Consider the following 16,845-nt stretch of genomic DNA (forward strand, 5'->3'; position numbering starts at 1 on the left):
GAACCTGTCTCTGCTTCACCAGGCTTCACTTTGTTTCCACACTCCAGTAGGGAACTCTCTGGCTTCCCTCCTTCCCTGGCTCCTGCAATCTGCAGACTCAAGAGGTAGCTCCTAAACCAGGTATGGTGGCACGGGCCTGTAATCCCAGCACTCTGAGTGGCTAAGGCAGGAGGATTGCCATGAGTTCAAAGCCAACCTAGACTTTCTGGCCAGTCCTAGATACAATACAAAACCTTGCCTCAACTCCACTTCCTCACCAGAAAAAAAAAAAATAGATTGTTCAATGTCTTGGCTGTAGGGCTTGTGTCCACTGAAATTTTCCTCTACCCTTTAGGCTCAGCATGTCCACTGTCAAGGAGCAGCTAATTCAGAACCTAACTCAAGAAGACAAAACCTCCCGGTCTAAGATCACCGTGGTTGGAGTTGGGAATGTTGGCATGGCTTGTGCTATTAGTATCTTACTGAAGGTAAGCAGGAAAGCCATCTGTGCAGGAAATCAAAGACGCTCTTAGCTCAGGGTTGCAGGGCTGATCCCTTAATGGAAATATGGAAAATCTGTCATGTTGGCGATTTAAACATTTGCTAGGTGTGGTTGTTGGTGCATGCCCGTCATCCTAGTACTTGGGAGGTGGAGGCCTAAAAGGTCAGGTCAAGATCATCCATTGCTACAGATCAAGTTTGAAGGCAGGCTGGACTGTGTGAAATCCTTGGGCAGAGGAGGAGAGTTGGTGTGGTAGCTCACGCTACGGTACCGGGCCCAGGTTGTCTGAGCACAGATGCCACGGTCTGTGGGCTTCACGGTCATTTAGATCCCTTTTGAAAAATAATTGATTTTTAATTAATGTCAATTTGTTTTTCCTGTGTGCACATCTGAAGCCCTGGAACTGGAGTTATGGATAGGTACGGACTGCCATGTGGGTGCTGGGAATTGAACCTGGGTCCTCTGGAAGAGCAGTCAGGGCTCTTAACCACAGAGCCATCTCTCAGCCCCATGTCACTTTGATCAGTGTTGGAAACTTGTGGAGGGAGAGAAGAAGCAAAGTCAGCTCTTACCCCCGAGTCATCTCTTCAGCCCTGAGAATGCATTTTTGTTTGTTTGCTTGCTTGTTTTGTTTTGTTTTTAATACAGTCTCACTACATAGATAGCTGCGGCTGGCTGGAACTCGTAGACCAGGTTGGCCTCAGACTCACAGAGATCTGCCTGCCTCTGCCTCCCGAGTGCTGGGATTAAAGGCATGGTTTTTGTTACCACTGCCTGCCTGAGAATAAATTTCTTTCTTTCATTTTTTTATTGGTATTTATTGAGCTCTACATTTTTCTCTGCTCTCTTCCCTGCCTCTCTCCTCCCCTCTTCAATCTTCCCACAAAGTCCCCATGCTCCCAATTTGCTCAGGAGATCTTGTCTTTTTCTACTTTCTACTTCCTACTTCCCATGTAGATTAGATCTATGTAAGTCTACATTGTTGTCTAAGATCTCTGTGATTGTGGTTTGTAGGCTTTGTATTTAAAACCAACTATGAGTGAGGGCATGTGATAATTGTCTTTCTGTTTCTGGGTTCCTCACTCAAAATCATGTGTTCTAGCTCCATCCATTTTCCTGCAAAATTCAAGCTGTCATTTTTTTTTTTTTGCTGTGTAGTACTCCATTGTGTAAATGTACCACATTTTCCTTATCCATTCTTCGGTCGAGGGGCATTTAGGTTGTTTCCAGGTTCTGACTATGACAAACTAACCTGCTCTGAACATAGTTGAGCACATGTCCTTGTGGCATGATTGAGCATCCTTTGGATATACACCCCAAAGTGGTATTACTGGGTCTTGAGGAAGGTTGTTTCCTAATTTTCTGAGAAATCGCCACACTGACATCCAAAGGGGCTGTACCAGCTTGCATTCCCACCAGCAGTGCTGAAGTGTTCCCTTTTACCCACAACTCTCCAGCATAAGTTGTTATCAGTGTTTTTGATCTTGGTCATTCTTACAGGTATAAAATGGAATCTCAGAGTTGTTTTGATTTGCATTTCTCTGATGACTAAGGATGTTGAACATTTTCTTAAGTGTCTTTCAGCCATTTTAGATTCTCTGTTGAGAGTTCTCTGTTTAGATCTGTACTCCATTTTTTTTATTGGATTATGTGATCTTTTGGTGTCCAATTTCTTGAGTTCTTTGTATATTTTGGAGTTTAGACCTCTGATGTGGGATTAGTGAAGATCTTTTCCCATTCTGTAGACTGTCGTTTTGTCTTGTTGACCATGTCCTTTGCTTTAAAGAAGCTTTTCAGTTTTAGGAGGTCCCTTTTATTAATTGTTTCTCTCAGTGTCTGTGCTGCTGGGGTTATATTTAGGAAGTGGTTCCCTATGCCAATTTGTTCAAGAGTACTTCCCACTTTCTCTTCTGTAAGGTTCAGTGTGTTTGGCTTTATGTTGAGGTCTTTGATCCATTTGGTCTTGAGTTTTGTGCATGGTGATAGATATGGGTCTATTTGCATTCTTCTACATGTTATATCCTGTTATGAACCAGTTGTTCAATATGCTTTCTTTTGTCCATTTGATAGTTTTTGCTTCTTTATTAAAGATCAGGTGTTTGAAAATGTGTGGATTGATATCTGGGTCTTCTATTTGGTTCCATTGGTCCTCCTGTCTGTTCTTATGCCAATACCAGCTGTTTACAGTACTATAGCTGTGTAGTAGAGTTTGAAGTCAGGGGTTGTGATGTCTCCAGAAGTTCTTTTATTGCCTAGGACTGTTTTGGCTATCCTGGGTATTTTGCTTTTTCATATGAAGTTGAGTGCCATTCATTTGAGGTCTTTGAAGAATTTTGCTGGAATTTTGCTGGGCATTGCATTGAATTTGGTTTTTTTTGTTTGTTTTGTTTTTGTTTTTCGAGACAGGGTTTCTCTGTAGCTTTGAAGCCTGTCCTGGAACTCAGTCTGTAGACCAGGCTGGCTTCAAACTCAGAGAGATCTGCCTGCCTCTGCCTCCCAAGTGCTGGAATTAAAGGCATGCACCACCACAGCCCAGCCTGAGCACTTGCTATTCTTACAGCCCCTCCATCAAGTGGACTCACTACCTGGAATTCCAGCTCTGGAGGATTGGTGCCCTCTTCTGGTCTCTGAGTACTTACTACACACATGTTACACATACACACCATGCAGATACCCACATACAAATAAATGTAAATAATAAAATATAATCTCTAAAAAATGTAAAGATGCAATTCTATAAAATTCTTATGGTTTTGTAAATGTAAAGCAATTGATACTTCTCCTGCATTTGCCTGTTCACTTGGACCTCTGGTCACTCTCTGCATATTCAGCAACTGTATCATTTTTACCAGGAGGTGGTGGCACATGTCTTTAATCTCAGCACTCAGGAGGCAGAGGCAGGCAGATCTCTGTGAGTTTGAGGCCAGCTGGTTTACAGAGAAAATTGTAGTTCAATCAGGGGACACACACACACACACACACAGACCCTGTCTTAAAAAAAAAGAAAATCAATACAACACAAAAACAAAAAATCCCACAAAACTAAAAACAAACAAAACAAAAGCCTACAAGATTTCATTGGTTATAAAGTGGACATATAACAATTTGTCATTATTATTTCAGTGCTTGAGATCTGGCTTGGCTTCACACACAGGGCAGGCACTTTGCCAGTGAAGCTCTGCCCTCTGCCCTGGAAGCCTTCTTGGTCTCCTAAAGGTCTGGGCCATGGTATCTGTGATGTTTCTGTGTTTCAGGGTCTGGCTGATGAACTCGCTCTTATTGATGCTGATGCAGACAAACTGAAGGGAGAGACCCTGGATCTTCTGCACGGCAGCCTTTTCTTCAACACTCAAAAAATCGTCTCTGGGAAAGGTTGATTTTAGTGTGATAATTTCACTTTCAAAGATTCGTAAGAAGTACTCAATTTTGTCATATGTAACGGCTTGGATACTTTATAATCCCAACATTTGTGAGGTGGAGGTAGAAGGATGATCAGGAGTTTATTCCAGCCTCAGCTACGTCCTGAGTTTGAGATCAGCCTGGACTACATGAAACCCATTTCAAAAAATCAAAAAGAGTGGGCTGGAGAGATTGCTCAGTGGTTGACTGCTTTTCCTGCTCTTCCAAAGGTCCAAAGTTCAGTTCCCAGCAACCACAAGGTGGCTCAAAACCATCTGTAACAGGATTTGGTGCCCTCTTCTGGCCTGCAGTGATACATGCAGGCAGAATACTATATACATAATAAAAAAAATCGACCAAATTGACTGCAATAAGTATATAATTAAAAATATCACTGATCTGAGCAGTGGTGGCGCACGTCTTTAATCCCAGCACTCGGCAGGGAGAGGCAGGCAAATCTCTGTGAGTTCGAGGCCAGCCTGGTCTACAGAGTAAGTCCAGGACAGCTAAGGCTGTTACACAGGGAAACTCTGTCTTGAAAAATCAAATTAAAGAAATTTTTAAAATACCATCATACATACATAATACTTCATTAGGACATACAATTTTAAAGCTAATTTCTGCTTGATTTATTTATTTATTTTGAGATAGAATCTTAGTATATGGCCATGGTTGACTTGAAACTCACATAAATGTCTGCTTCTGCCTCCGGAGTGCTAAGATTTAAGGTGTGTTCCACCAAGCCCAGAGTAAAGATTTAATTAATTAATTCATTGTTAGTTGTTGTTTTTGTTTTCAGACAGATTCTCTCTAGCTCTGGCTGTTCTAGAACTTAGTATGTCGACCAGGCTGACCAAAAACTCACAGAGATCCAGCTGCCTCTGCCTCTTGACTCCTGGGATTAAAGGTGTAAGCCACCACATTTGCAACCTGATTGTTATTATTTTTAAAAAGAATATTAAATTGCAATGGGGGAAATTTGGAAGGCAGAACAATACAAAACCCCTTTGGGGCTGGAGAGATGGCTCAGTGGTTAGTGATGCTCACTGCTATTGTAAAGGATTGGGTTTGATTCCCAGCACCCACGGGGTGTCTCACAACCATTTGTAACCCCAGGAACAAGAGATTTGACGTCTCCTATCAGACTCTGAGGCATTGCACTCATGAGGTATATCGACATACATGTAGGCAAAATACTCAAGCCCATAAAATATTAAATGAGTAAGTCATAAAATGACCACCACTCACAGTAGTTTTTTAACTAAAAAGTATCCTAGAGAAGCACCGTAAACACTTCATATTGACCCAAAATATGTAACTGTAATTATTAGTTAGTTTGCTGATTTTTCTGTGTGTCTATCTATCAACTATCTGTGTGTCTGTCTATCAACTATATGTCTATTATTACTATTATTTGCTTTTTTGAGGGTCTTTCTACATAGTTCTGGCTGTTCTGGAACTCAGTATGAGACCAGGATGGCTTCACACTCACAGAGAGCTCCCTGCCCCTGCCTTCCAAACGCTGGGACTAAAGGTGTGCAGCACCACAACCTGCCTATTTTTAGTATTATTTTTAAAGATTTATTTATTTATTATGTATACAGTATCTCAGTATTCTGCCTGCATATATGCCTACAGGCCAGAAGAGGGCACCAGATTTCACTACAGATGGTTGTGAGCCACTATGTGGTTGCTGGGAATTGAACTCAGGACCTTTGGAAGAGCAGGCAATGCTCTTAACCACTGAGCCATCTCTCCAGCCCCTATTTTTAGTATTTTAAATGATGTGTCTGTGTATACATACACATGTAGATGCATGTAGTTATGTGCACGTGTTTGCAGGGACTTGTGGAGGCCAAAGGCATTGGATCACCAGATCTGAAGTTAGAGGAAGTTGGGAGCCACCAGATATGGGTGCTAGGAACTGAACTTGGGTTCTCTAGAAAATCATGAAGTGTTTTTACCACTGAACCATCTCTCCAGCCCTGAGACCCTGTATTCATTGTGGTGGTTTTAAAAGTGTGATAAAGGGCTGGAGGGATGGCTCAGCTGTTAAGAGCACTGACTGCTCTCCCAGAGGTCCTGAGTTCAATTCCCAGCAACCACATGGTGGCTCACAACCATCTATGATGAGACCCGGCGCCCCCTTCTGGCCTGCGGGCACACATGGAAGGAATGCTGTACACATAATAAATAAATAAATATTTAAAAGTGTGATAAAGGCCCTTCTTACCAAGCCTGATAACCTGAGTTCAGTTTGAGAGACCCATTTGATAGAATGAGACACTGACTCCCCCAAGTTGAGGGACTCATGACAGAATGAGACCCTGACTCCCCCAAGTTTAGGGACCCATGTGAGAGAATGAGACCCTGACTCCCCCAAATTGAGGGACCCATATGAGAGAATAAGACCCTGACTCCCCCAAGTTGCTGTTTGATCTCCACATGAATTCCATGGCATGGCACATCAACACACACACACACACAAATAAATGAGAATGTGAATGTCTTAGATACTTAAGGGAATTGCTATTTGAAAAAGCATCAAATAATGTTTAATAATGATAAGCAAAGCTTGTCTTATTGGGGTTGGATATAGTAAGTGAAATAATTTCCAGGCTGGTAATTACATTTAGTAATATTGGTGGTTTATTACTTGTGTGAATTAGAGATCTGACTTATTTGTAATCTCAAATATGGTTTCTTATAATAATTAAAGGTAAATCTGTTCTTTCCTTTAGAATCCTAAAACAGATACAGGAATTTCCAAGAGTTCTAAACTTCTTTTCTTTGATTTTTTGAGATAGGGTTCCTCTGTGTAACAGATCTGACTGTCTGGAACTCACTCTGTAGACCAGGCTGGCCTCAAACTCACAGAGATCCACCTGCCTCTTCCTCCCAAGAGCTAGAATTAAAAATCTGAGCCACTGCCACCTGGCGAGTTCTAAATTGGGTATTGCTAAAATGTCAGGGCACTGGGGATTTAGTTCAGTGGTGGCATGGCTGTTAGTTCAATTCCCAGCAACACAAGAAAGCAAAAACTGAAGCCCGAGAGCTGCTGATTTCCTTGCCTTAGGCCTTTCTGACAACTGGGAATGTGGGTTAAAGCGGGTCGCGATTAGGAAATGGCTTTATGAAAGCTGGCAACAAATCTTGTTTGCCTTATACTACAGTGTGGGGAGTCTTGTCTTTTTTCAAATCCAGGATGTGGAGGTACAGATGCTTAACAAGTCAGGCACAATGGTGTCAATCCTGATCCAAACACCGTTCTCTGCTTCCTTCTTAGATTACAGTGTCTCTGCCAACTCCAAATTAGTTATCGTCACAGCTGGCGCCAGGCAGAAGGTGGGAGAGACGCGCCTTGACCTGGTCCAGCGCAACGTTGTTATCATGAAATCCATCATTCCCGGCATAGTCCAAAACAGCCCCGACTGTAAAATCCTGATTGTCTCAAACCCAGGTAAGGACCCCGTCCCCTCTGAGGTGATGATTGGCCTGCACCATTCCATTCTAAACTCCGCTAAGGTTGCATTTGTGGGTTAATTTTCGTCCACTCAAAGTCTGCCATGCCACAAGTTTTAATAGATGCCATCATGGTCCCATCCCAGTAAGATTGGAAGCATCCCTGTCACCGCTGCAGGGTCGTTTGACACATTTCCTGTAACTTCCTAAACAAAACCAAACCAAACAAAACAAAACCAAGCAGAGAGTTCAAGCTTTTCTACCCAGCCTCTTTTATAGCACAGTTATTTTAGGTTCGTGTGTGTCTGGGATGTGTCAGGAATATATATATATATATTGGTTTTTCAAGACAGGGTTTCTCTGTAGCTATGGAGCCTGTCCTGGAACTAGCTCTTGTAGACCAGGCTGGCCTCGAACTCAGAGATTCGCCTGCTTCTGCCTCCTGAGTGCTGGGATTAAAGGCGTGCGCCACCACCGCCCGGCCACTTGTTAGCCTTTCCAAAGTGTAGCCCCAGTGTCTTATTTTTGAGGATTAGTCTGGCCAGATACTGTATGTTGACACCCTTGCTACTATCACATGTGTTTCCTAGCTCTGTTAATTTTTCTTTATTTTATTTTATTTACATGAGTATTTTGTGTGCATGTATGTCCATGCACTGCATGCAAGCCTAGTACCTCTGTCAGAGAGTGGTGTTGGATTCCTTGGGACTGGAATTACAGATGGTTGTAAGTTTCATTTGGGTGCTGGGAATCAAACCTGGGTCCTCTGGAAGAGCAGCCAGTGAGTGCTCTTAATCGCTGAGCCATCTCACCAGTCCTCCACAAAAACATTTGCGAGTCAAATCCTCCTCACCTCCAAGTCTGTTGTGGCTTCTTGAGGTTGGGTTTCATGAGTCTGCAGTCTGTAGATTTCGGTTACAAGGCACAGGAGTTTTTATTGCGTTTGTTTAGTGACCAGTTAATGACTGGACAGAATTTTCTTTAAATGCCTAAGACCTTAAGCAATTCCCCAAACCTTCCTGCCCTCCTTTCTTGGGTGTGTCTTCGGGACCCAGCTCAGCAGTTTTTGACTGTGCCTTAGCCATCGCGTTTCTGTTTCCTCTTGCACAAGCTGCTGTGATCTTTCCACATTGCCCACACACCTGCAGCCTGCGCTGGCTGTGCCCACGCACTGTTCTAGGTAACGTTGATAGCGCAGGTGGCAATAGAAAGACGAAATCCAGGAGGCTAAAGAGGCAGAAACTGACCCATTATTAGATTTGCTGAAAAGCCCTTGGAGTATCTCAGAAGATGCTGTAAGACTTGTACGGGCGAGCGATTTACATGAAAGCCCCGAGCGTCTCTACTCTTTAGGTCCACTGTCCTTTAAACTCCGATGAATCTGCATTTGACTCCAGACAATGTATCTTTTTATAAAAGTGCCTGTCAATAGAAATGGCTATGGATCTTTCTCTAACGCTGTTTGAAACTGTTCTTCCTAGTGGATATTTTGACTTACGTGGTATGGAAGATAAGTGGCCTCCCTGCAACTCGCGTAATTGGGAGTGGCTGTAACCTAGACTCCGCCCGTTTCCGTTACCTGATTGGAGAGAAGTTGGGTGTCCACCCTGTAAGTTGCCATGGCTACGTTCTTGGTGAGCACGGAGACTCGAGCGGTGAGTATAGCCAGTGGTGGTGTAAGTGCCCTTCCTGGGTTCAGTAACGCTTCTCTTCAGAGCCCGTTCTCGCCAGGATAGACGAATCATTTTTATTTTCTTATTTTCTTTGGTGTATGCTTTTTCTATTTGTATGCTTTCCAGACTGGTTTTAATTGAGCTAGGCATGGTAGTGTCTACCCGGAATCCCAGAACTTCAGAGGTAGAAGCAGGAGGCTAGCTAGTTCTAGGCCAGCCTGGGCTACAAAGCAATACCCTGTCTGAAACAATGAAAAACATTTGTTGATGCATACTTATGCACATGGGGAGAGTACATTGAGGTGTCTTGATCCATATGTATGTGACACGGTGATCAAGTCAGCATCTTCAGCTTTGTGGTCACCTTATAAATCTATCATATCTCTGGGCTGAGAACACTAAAAAACCTAGCTAGTTTGAGATAGACGACATCTCAAAATTATTTTTATTAAATTACATTATCTGTGTGTGGGTATGTTCACCTGAGTGGAGGTGCCTGCAGAGGCCAGGTATTGCATCTCCCTGGAACTGGGGTGGAGGTGGGTTGTGAGCTGTCTGATGTGGGTGCATTATCTGTTCCTCACTGCTGAGCCTTGTCTCCAGCCAGAGACCATACTTGCCTTTTTTAAAGACCAGGTCTCCTGAGTATCAGGCTGGCCTGAACCTTGTCCATTAGCTGAGAATGACCTTGAAGCTTGCTCCCCTGCCTCTGTTTCCCACTCTCCCAGCCCAGGACCACATAATCACTGACTACAGTCCCCTGATTCTGCAGTGGAGCAAGGGCGCTCTCCTCCCTTCTGCTCAGAAGTGTGTGCCGCCCCTTGCCTTCCTTTCTCCTACCTTCCCCAGTATCTCATAACCTCCCTTCTCCCCTGTCTCAGTGTGCCTTTTTAGATTTCATATTTAGATGACATCACTCCAGTTTCAGGGGATCCACTTATGTGCACAACCCACATACCAAACACACATGTACCCCTAAGTAAAACTCACAGTAATACAAACAAAAATGATAAAATAAATCTTAACAAGAAAAACCCTAACTTCTTGTTTTTATATATGATTTGAGCCAGCACCCTAACATTAAAACCCACATAAAAATACATCTGGGCGGGCTGGAGAGATAGCTCTGTGGTTAAGAGCATTGCCTGCTCTTCCAAGGTCCTGAGTTCAATTCCGCACAACCACATGGTGGCTCACAACTCTCTGTAATGAGGTCTGGTGCCCTCTTCTGTCCTGCAGGCATACACACAGACAGAATATTGTATACATAATAAATAAATAAGAAAATACATCTTGGTGCAGTGGTGAACACTTGTAATATCAGTACTTAAAGGCTGGGACCTGAGGATCAGGGGTTTGCAGACATCCTCAGGTACAAAGTTCAACACTCTCAACCAACCAAAAGCCAAAAGTGGTGATGTATGCCTAAAATCTAATAATTTGGGGGAGGTGGGGTGGAGGCAGGCAAGTCAGAAGTTTGAGGCCATCTTTGGCTGTACATGGGATTTGAGGCCAGCCTTTCTTAAAAACAAAGAACAAGTGGTTGGAGCAATGGCTCAGAGGTTAGAAGTACCGAGGTTAGTTCTTCCAGAGGTCCTGTGTTCAATTCCTAGCAACCACATGATGGCTCACAACCATCTAGAATGAGATCTAGTGTCTTCTTCTGGCATGCAGGCACACACTCAGGCAGAACACTGTATACATAATAAAATAAATCTTAAAATAAAAAGAATACCTGTCAGTCAACTCTAGCCAAGTGTGGTGGCAGATGCTTGCCATCCAGCGCCTAGGGCAAAGGCAGGAAGATAGGAATTGGAAGGTAGCTGGGTCCTTTCTCAAAAGAACCAAACCAAAAGCAGAACAGAATCCCCCGCCCCCAACAAAACACCCCAGCACTAAACTCAAGCAACTGACTCAGCTTTTGGCAAGAGGAGCAAAGAGGAGAGCTGTTTTTTTGTTTTGTTTTGTTTTCTCAGTGCCCTTTTGGAGTGGTGTGAACGTTGCTGGCGTATCTCTGAAGTCACTGAACCCAGCATTAGGAACTGACTCAGACCAGGAACAGTGGAAAAAGATCCACAATCAGGTGGTGGAAAGGTGACTGCGGTTATGTTATTGTTAATGCCCCAATAATTATTATTATGAATAAATTTTGGCTGGGCGGCGGTTGTGCACTGCTTTAATCCCAACACTTGGAAGGTAAAGGCAGGAGGATCTCTGTGAGTTCAAGGCCAGCATGGTCTACAGAGCAAGTACTAGGTAGGATAGGCTTAAAAGTTACAAAGAAACTCTGTATCAAGAAACAAAACAAAAGGAATAATAAGAATAAATTTTGAGGGTAGGAGAGATGGCTCAGAGGTTTAGAGCACTGGCTCTTCTTCCAGCGGTCCTGACTACAATTCCCAACAACCACAAGATGGCTCGCAACAATCAAAAATGATATCTGGTGCCCTCTTATGGCATTCAGGCAGAACACTGTATACATAACAAATAACTCTTAAAAATTAAAATAAAGTTTCTAGCTGAGCTCTGGTTTTGCACACCTTTAATCCCAGCACTTGGGAGACAGAGGAAAATGGATCTGTGAGTTCAAGGCCAGCCTGGTTACAGAGTGAGCTCCAGGGCAGCCGGGGCAGTTACCCAGAGAAAAAAACCCTGTCTTGGATAAAATGGAATAAATTTTGCAGGTGTCTGGAGAGTGGTTAAGCGCACTGGCTGCTCTTCCAAAGGTCCTGAGTTTAATTCCCAGCACCACATGGTGGCTCACAACCATCTGTAACTCTAGCTCCAGCAATCTGCTGCCCTCTTCTGGCTTCTGTGGGAATCAAGCACATAGGTGATGCACATACATATGTACACCCCTGCATACATACAGAAACACATACATGCATGCATACATCCCTGCATACATACATACATGCATGCAGGCAGGCAAAATGCCCATACACACACACAAATAAATAAATTTTTTTAAGGGAGTAAATTTCACATAGAAAATGGCTGTAGTTTTGTGTTGTAGCTTTGTAGCTTTGGTTTTTTGTTTTTTTTTTAAAGATTTATTTATTTATTAAGCATACAATGCTGGCAAGGAAGGCACCAGGTCTCATTACAGATGGTTGTGAGCCACCATGTGGTTGCTGGGAATTGAACTCGGGACCTCCGGAAGAACAGCTAGTGCTCTTCCCCTCTGAGCCATCTCTCCAGCCCCCGTAGCTTTGGTTTTGTGAGAGGAGCAGCCCCAGGCTTCTGACATTCCCACAGGAGGCCTTCGTGGTCCATACCTGCCTCTGGCTCTTTACCTGTGCTACCACTCAACAACTTGAGTTGCTTGTTTAATCTATTCCTCGGAGTTTCTTTGATGGACATGTCTGGTTATATATACGGGTATATATATTTGAGTCAGAGTATTATCCTGTCATCCGGGCTGGCCCTGATCCACAGAGATTTTCTGCCTTCATCCACCTAAGTGCTGGGATTAAAGATGTGCACCACCACTTGAGGCCTGTACCAGTCACTTAAAGTGGTTGGAAAGTTGTATAGAGTAACTTTTAAGGTAACTGGAATCTATGTTTAGATATTTAAGCAACAATAAAATATTAAAAGTTCACCAGGTGGTGGTGGTGGTGGTTTATGCTTTTAATCTCAGCACTCAGGAGAAAGAAGCAAGCGGGTCTCTGTGAGTTTGAGGCCAAGCCTGGTCCAAGACAGCCAAGGCTACACAGAGAAACCCTGTCTTGGAAAAATCAAAACAATAAGTAAAAGTTAATTCTGTCTTGTAGTGCTTCTGTCCTAGTATTTTGATTTCATGGCAAAGATGAACCGATTCTTTTTGTTGTTGTCATTGTGCTGTTCTGCTCTGAGGCAGGGTTTTTATGTAGACTAGGTTGACCTAGAACTCTAAAGATCTGCCTGCCTCTGTCTCCTGAGTGCTGGGATTAAAGGCATGCGCCACCACCGCCCGGCCAAATTGATTCTTAGTTTAAGTAAAATGACATTTTATGTGACTTATTTTTTTGAGACAGAGTCTTATTGTGTACCTCTAGCTGGCCCAGAACTCACTATGTAGACCAGGCTGGACTGGAACTCACAGAGATTCACCTGTGCCCCCACTGTGCCTGGTTGAGATCCATCTATAAAGATTATAAACCATAAACACCTGTGGAAGAACTCGGAGAAAATGTGAATCACAGAGCACAGACACTTAGACCCTTCAGAAGCAGCACGGTTGTCTCTCCGTTGACCTTTCATGATTTTGATTTCCCTCCTTGTGCAACCGCAGCGGGTATGAGGTCCTTCGGCTGAAGGGCTATACCTCCTGGGCTATCGGGCTCTCTGTGACAGATCTGGCAGGATCAATACTGAAGAATCTTAGGAAGGTGCATCCAGTTTCCACCCTGGCTAAGGTAAGCCCGGGAGAAATGTTCATCTATCATTCCGGGTCACCGGTGAGGCTGAGCGTAAAGTAACTTCAGAAGGAGGCAGGTGACGGAGAGTTCCCTGCAGGAAGGAGTATCGGAAGAACACAGGAGCGAGGGGCCCACCCTATGCTCCCAGCAAAGTTGTAGAGATTCTGGGCATGGATAGGAGGTTGGGCCACTGTGAGTTTATAGACCCTGACATGTTTACAGCCCCAGAGGGATGGGTGGCGGGAAGATGGGCATTTCGTCTTCCAGGGGTGGCCATGGGGTAGGTAGTAGGGGACAGTAGATTCTGGCTCATGCAGGCAGATGTATGGGTTGCCCAGACTATAACAGAGTCTCACAGCTGTTTCCCTAGCCTTGGCTATGGGAGTGGAGAGAATGCTGGGCCACTGGCCAGAATTCCACAGCTGAGTAACCTATGTACACGCCTCCAGGTCCCTGTCCAGCCTGAGAGTCCTAGGGTGTATCTCTAGGAAAGGTGGCAGTTAAGGGGTTCAGAGGGGCAGGGTTACATCTCAAGGACATGTCCCCACATATTACACTGGGCCTGTTTGGGTAGCCCTGGGCTTGTCCTTTGGGATTTCACGTGAGAAGCCATCTGTAGCAAACTGGCGTCCAAACTCAGTGGTGCCCTCTATTAAAAGGTGCAAAGTAGAGACTTCCTGGTCACCACCTGCTTTAGCCTTCACTGTCCCCTCAGTGGTACCCAGATAGAAAGATCACAGAAAGACAGCACCACACACTTTCCGTTAGACATCAAGGTCGCCTGTTCAGGGAGGGTGATTTCATCTTTCTGGGACCTGGCTTAAGACCTCTGGCACAATTCTTCTTGTACTGGCTGTCCGTGTGGTCCGGGACAAAGACGGCTCTGAGTCCTGCCAAGGATCACTCTGCCTTCTGCATAGCTCTGCTTGATGCTGTTGGGCTCCTGCACGTTTTTAGTCTGAAGCTTTCTTGCGTGGTGGCAAGGGAAACCAGACAGTGACGTGAGCTTGTGTTTCAGGGCTTGTACGGGATCAAGGAGGAAATCTTTCTCAGTGTTCCTTGTATCCTGGGAAGAAATGGCGTCACAGACATTGTGAAAGTGAACCTGAACCCCGAGGAGGAGTCCCTGCTCAGGAAGAGTGCAGAAACGCTCTGGAATGTCCAGAAGGACCTGAAGTTATAGCCTCAGCATTCGACAGTTTCACAGATACATGATTACGTAGTTCACCTTGCAAGTGTTTCCATACAATAAAAGGTTAAACAAAATACCGAAGACCTATGACCTGACACCAGTCTCTCTTGAGATCAGAAAGATAAATGCTAAAGATGTTTCTCCCCTCACGTCTCAAAACTCCAGAGCCCTGGCTGGCCTCAGGGAGCTCTAGCCTCAAAATGCTGGGGTTAAAGGCCTGCACCACCAGGCCCAGCTGAAATTCCTGCCTTTTGTAAATCCTCCGTGTCTGCCTAGCAATGAAGTCTGTGCAAGGCGGAACTACATTTCCACGGAACCAATGAGTGAGCCGCTCTCAACTCCACCAGAGCACCTGTGCCAACTCATTGCAGCACAGCTGAAGTTCCCACACCACAGGAAATCCTTCCTCTAGCCCTGAAGTTTCACGGTGTGTTCTCTTCACGCGGCTTCATCAGTGCCCATGTCTAGGCACACTCTTTACTAAAAAATACAAGATCATGCTTATCAAGGGGCTGGAGATTTGGTTCCATGGTTAAGGTACTTGCTGCCTTTCCAGAGGACTCTGGTTTGGTCCCCAGCACCCACAGCCATCTGTAACTCCAGTTTCAGATGATCTGACTCCCTCTTCTGCACTCCCTGATCACCAGGCACACACACTCGCACAGGCACGCGCGCGCGCGCACACACACACACACACACACACACACAGGCAGAAAATAATGATAAAACATTTTTAAAAAGACCATATATGTCAGAAGGAAACGTACAACTTCTGAGGTGGGGTAAGGCTCGGCGTGGTGGTGCCAGCACCCAGGAGGCATTGCTGTGCTGCGACGGGACTGTGTCCCAGTGAGCCACAGTGTTCGGGGTGCTTCAACTAAGGATGGTTGCTCAGTGCTGGAGAACTGTCAGTGGCTTTCTACTGACATCCAAGGCAGACAGGGTTTCTCTGGGTAACTGCCCCAGCTGCCCTGGAACTCGCTCTGTAGCCTGTTGTAATAGGAGCGGCGGGGCTGCATCCCCAGCACCCGGGCGCCCACATGCCTAGCTCTAGCTTATGCCCTGAAATAATGACACGGAAACTGTATTCTTTTAAACACCGCTTTGCCCATTATATCTAGCCTTTTCTCGGCTAACTCTCGCACCTGGACTAGCCCATTTCTTATAATGTATGTAGCCCACGAGCTGGCTTACCAGGAATGATCTTAACCTGCATCTGTCTGGAGTGGGAGAATCATGGCGAATCCCTGACTCAGCTTCTTTCTCCCAGCATTCTGTTCTGTTTACTCCACCCACCTATGTTTTAACCTATGAGGGCCAAGCAGTTTCTTTATTGCTTAACCAATGAAATCAACAGATTGATATATGACACTCCCCCATCAGTAGCCCAGGCTGGCCTCGAACTCACAGAGCTCTGCCTGCCTCTGCCTCCCAAGTGCTGGGATTAAAGGTGTGCACCACCACCATCTGGCTAGGCTTCATCTTTTTTTTTTAATTTTTTTTTTAAGATTTATTATGTATACAGTATTCTGTTTGTGCAAGCAAACATCTTCCCACATTAAAGAAATCTTGTATTTTTAAAAAGAGGCCATGACTTTGGGAGGGGGTCAGTAGGGAATGTAAAAGAGAGAAGAGGGAGGGGAAATGGTGGAACTGAATTTTACTCCATTTTAACTAAACACAAAAATCTTAGCTGTGCTAAGGACTTGGCTCTCTACCTGAGAAACTATCGCTTAATGTTCAGTTTTCCAGGACTCGAGAGACGGGTGGTTGTGAATGGCTGACGTGGATGCTGGGAACTGAGCTCTGCTCCTCTGCAAGAGCGGTGCACTCTGTGCTGGCTGGTTTCCTGTCAACTCCACACAAGCTGGAGTCATGGAAGAGGAGGGAGCCTCCGTAAGATCGGGCTGTAGGTAGGCAAGCCTGTGGTGCGTTTTCCTAGTGATTGATGTGAGTGGGGCCATCGCTTGGGCTGGTGGTCCCCAGTTCTATAAGGAGCAGTCTGAGCAAGCCATGATGAGCAAGCCAGTAAGCGGCGATCCTTCGTGGCCTCCGCCTCAGTGCCTGTCTCCAGGTTCCTGCCCTGCTTGACTAGGAAACTTTAGAGCTAGAAAAGCCGCCAGGTGTTGAGAGCTCAGTCAGCTGTTCTGTAGGAGCTTAGAAGATAAGAACGTTAAGAGCAGTATGGACAATGGAGGCCTGGCTTGTAATGTTTTAGAACAGCGGTTCTCAACC

At 44.9% G+C, this 16,845-nt stretch overlaps 1 protein-coding gene across 1 annotated transcript; it reads left to right on the plus strand.

Moving 5' to 3' along the window:
* LOC142837364 (L-lactate dehydrogenase C chain-like) lies at nucleotides 1-14,601 on the plus strand. Its single transcript, XM_075952420.1, has 8 exons — nucleotides 1-120; nucleotides 335-467; nucleotides 3,736-3,853; nucleotides 7,167-7,340; nucleotides 8,824-8,997; nucleotides 10,992-11,109; nucleotides 13,292-13,415; nucleotides 14,437-14,601. Exons 2-8 carry the CDS (start codon nucleotides 342-344, stop codon nucleotides 14,599-14,601), a joined length of 999 nt encoding a protein of 332 aa, XP_075808535.1. The 5' UTR covers nucleotides 1-120; nucleotides 335-341.
* The last annotated feature ends 2,244 nt before the right edge of the window (nucleotides 14,602-16,845 follow it).

This window comes from Microtus pennsylvanicus, chromosome 18 (assembly GCF_037038515.1).
Source record: "Microtus pennsylvanicus isolate mMicPen1 chromosome 18, mMicPen1.hap1, whole genome shotgun sequence".
In the NCBI taxonomy this organism is placed as follows: Eukaryota; Metazoa; Chordata; class Mammalia; order Rodentia; family Cricetidae; genus Microtus; species Microtus pennsylvanicus.

Bases quoted from the DNA above. Each gene is read 5' to 3' on its own strand.
- LOC142837364 (XM_075952420.1), top strand. From the start codon at position 342: ATGTCCACTGTCAAGGAGCAGCTAATTCAGAACCTAACTCAAGAAGAC. The intron at 468-3,735 runs GTAAGCAGGAAA...TCTGTGTTTCAG, and splicing joins CTATTAGTATCTTACTGAAG to GGTCTGGCTGATGAACTCGC. The intron at 3,854-7,166 runs GTTGATTTTAGT...CTTCCTTCTTAG, and splicing joins AAAAATCGTCTCTGGGAAAG to ATTACAGTGTCTCTGCCAAC.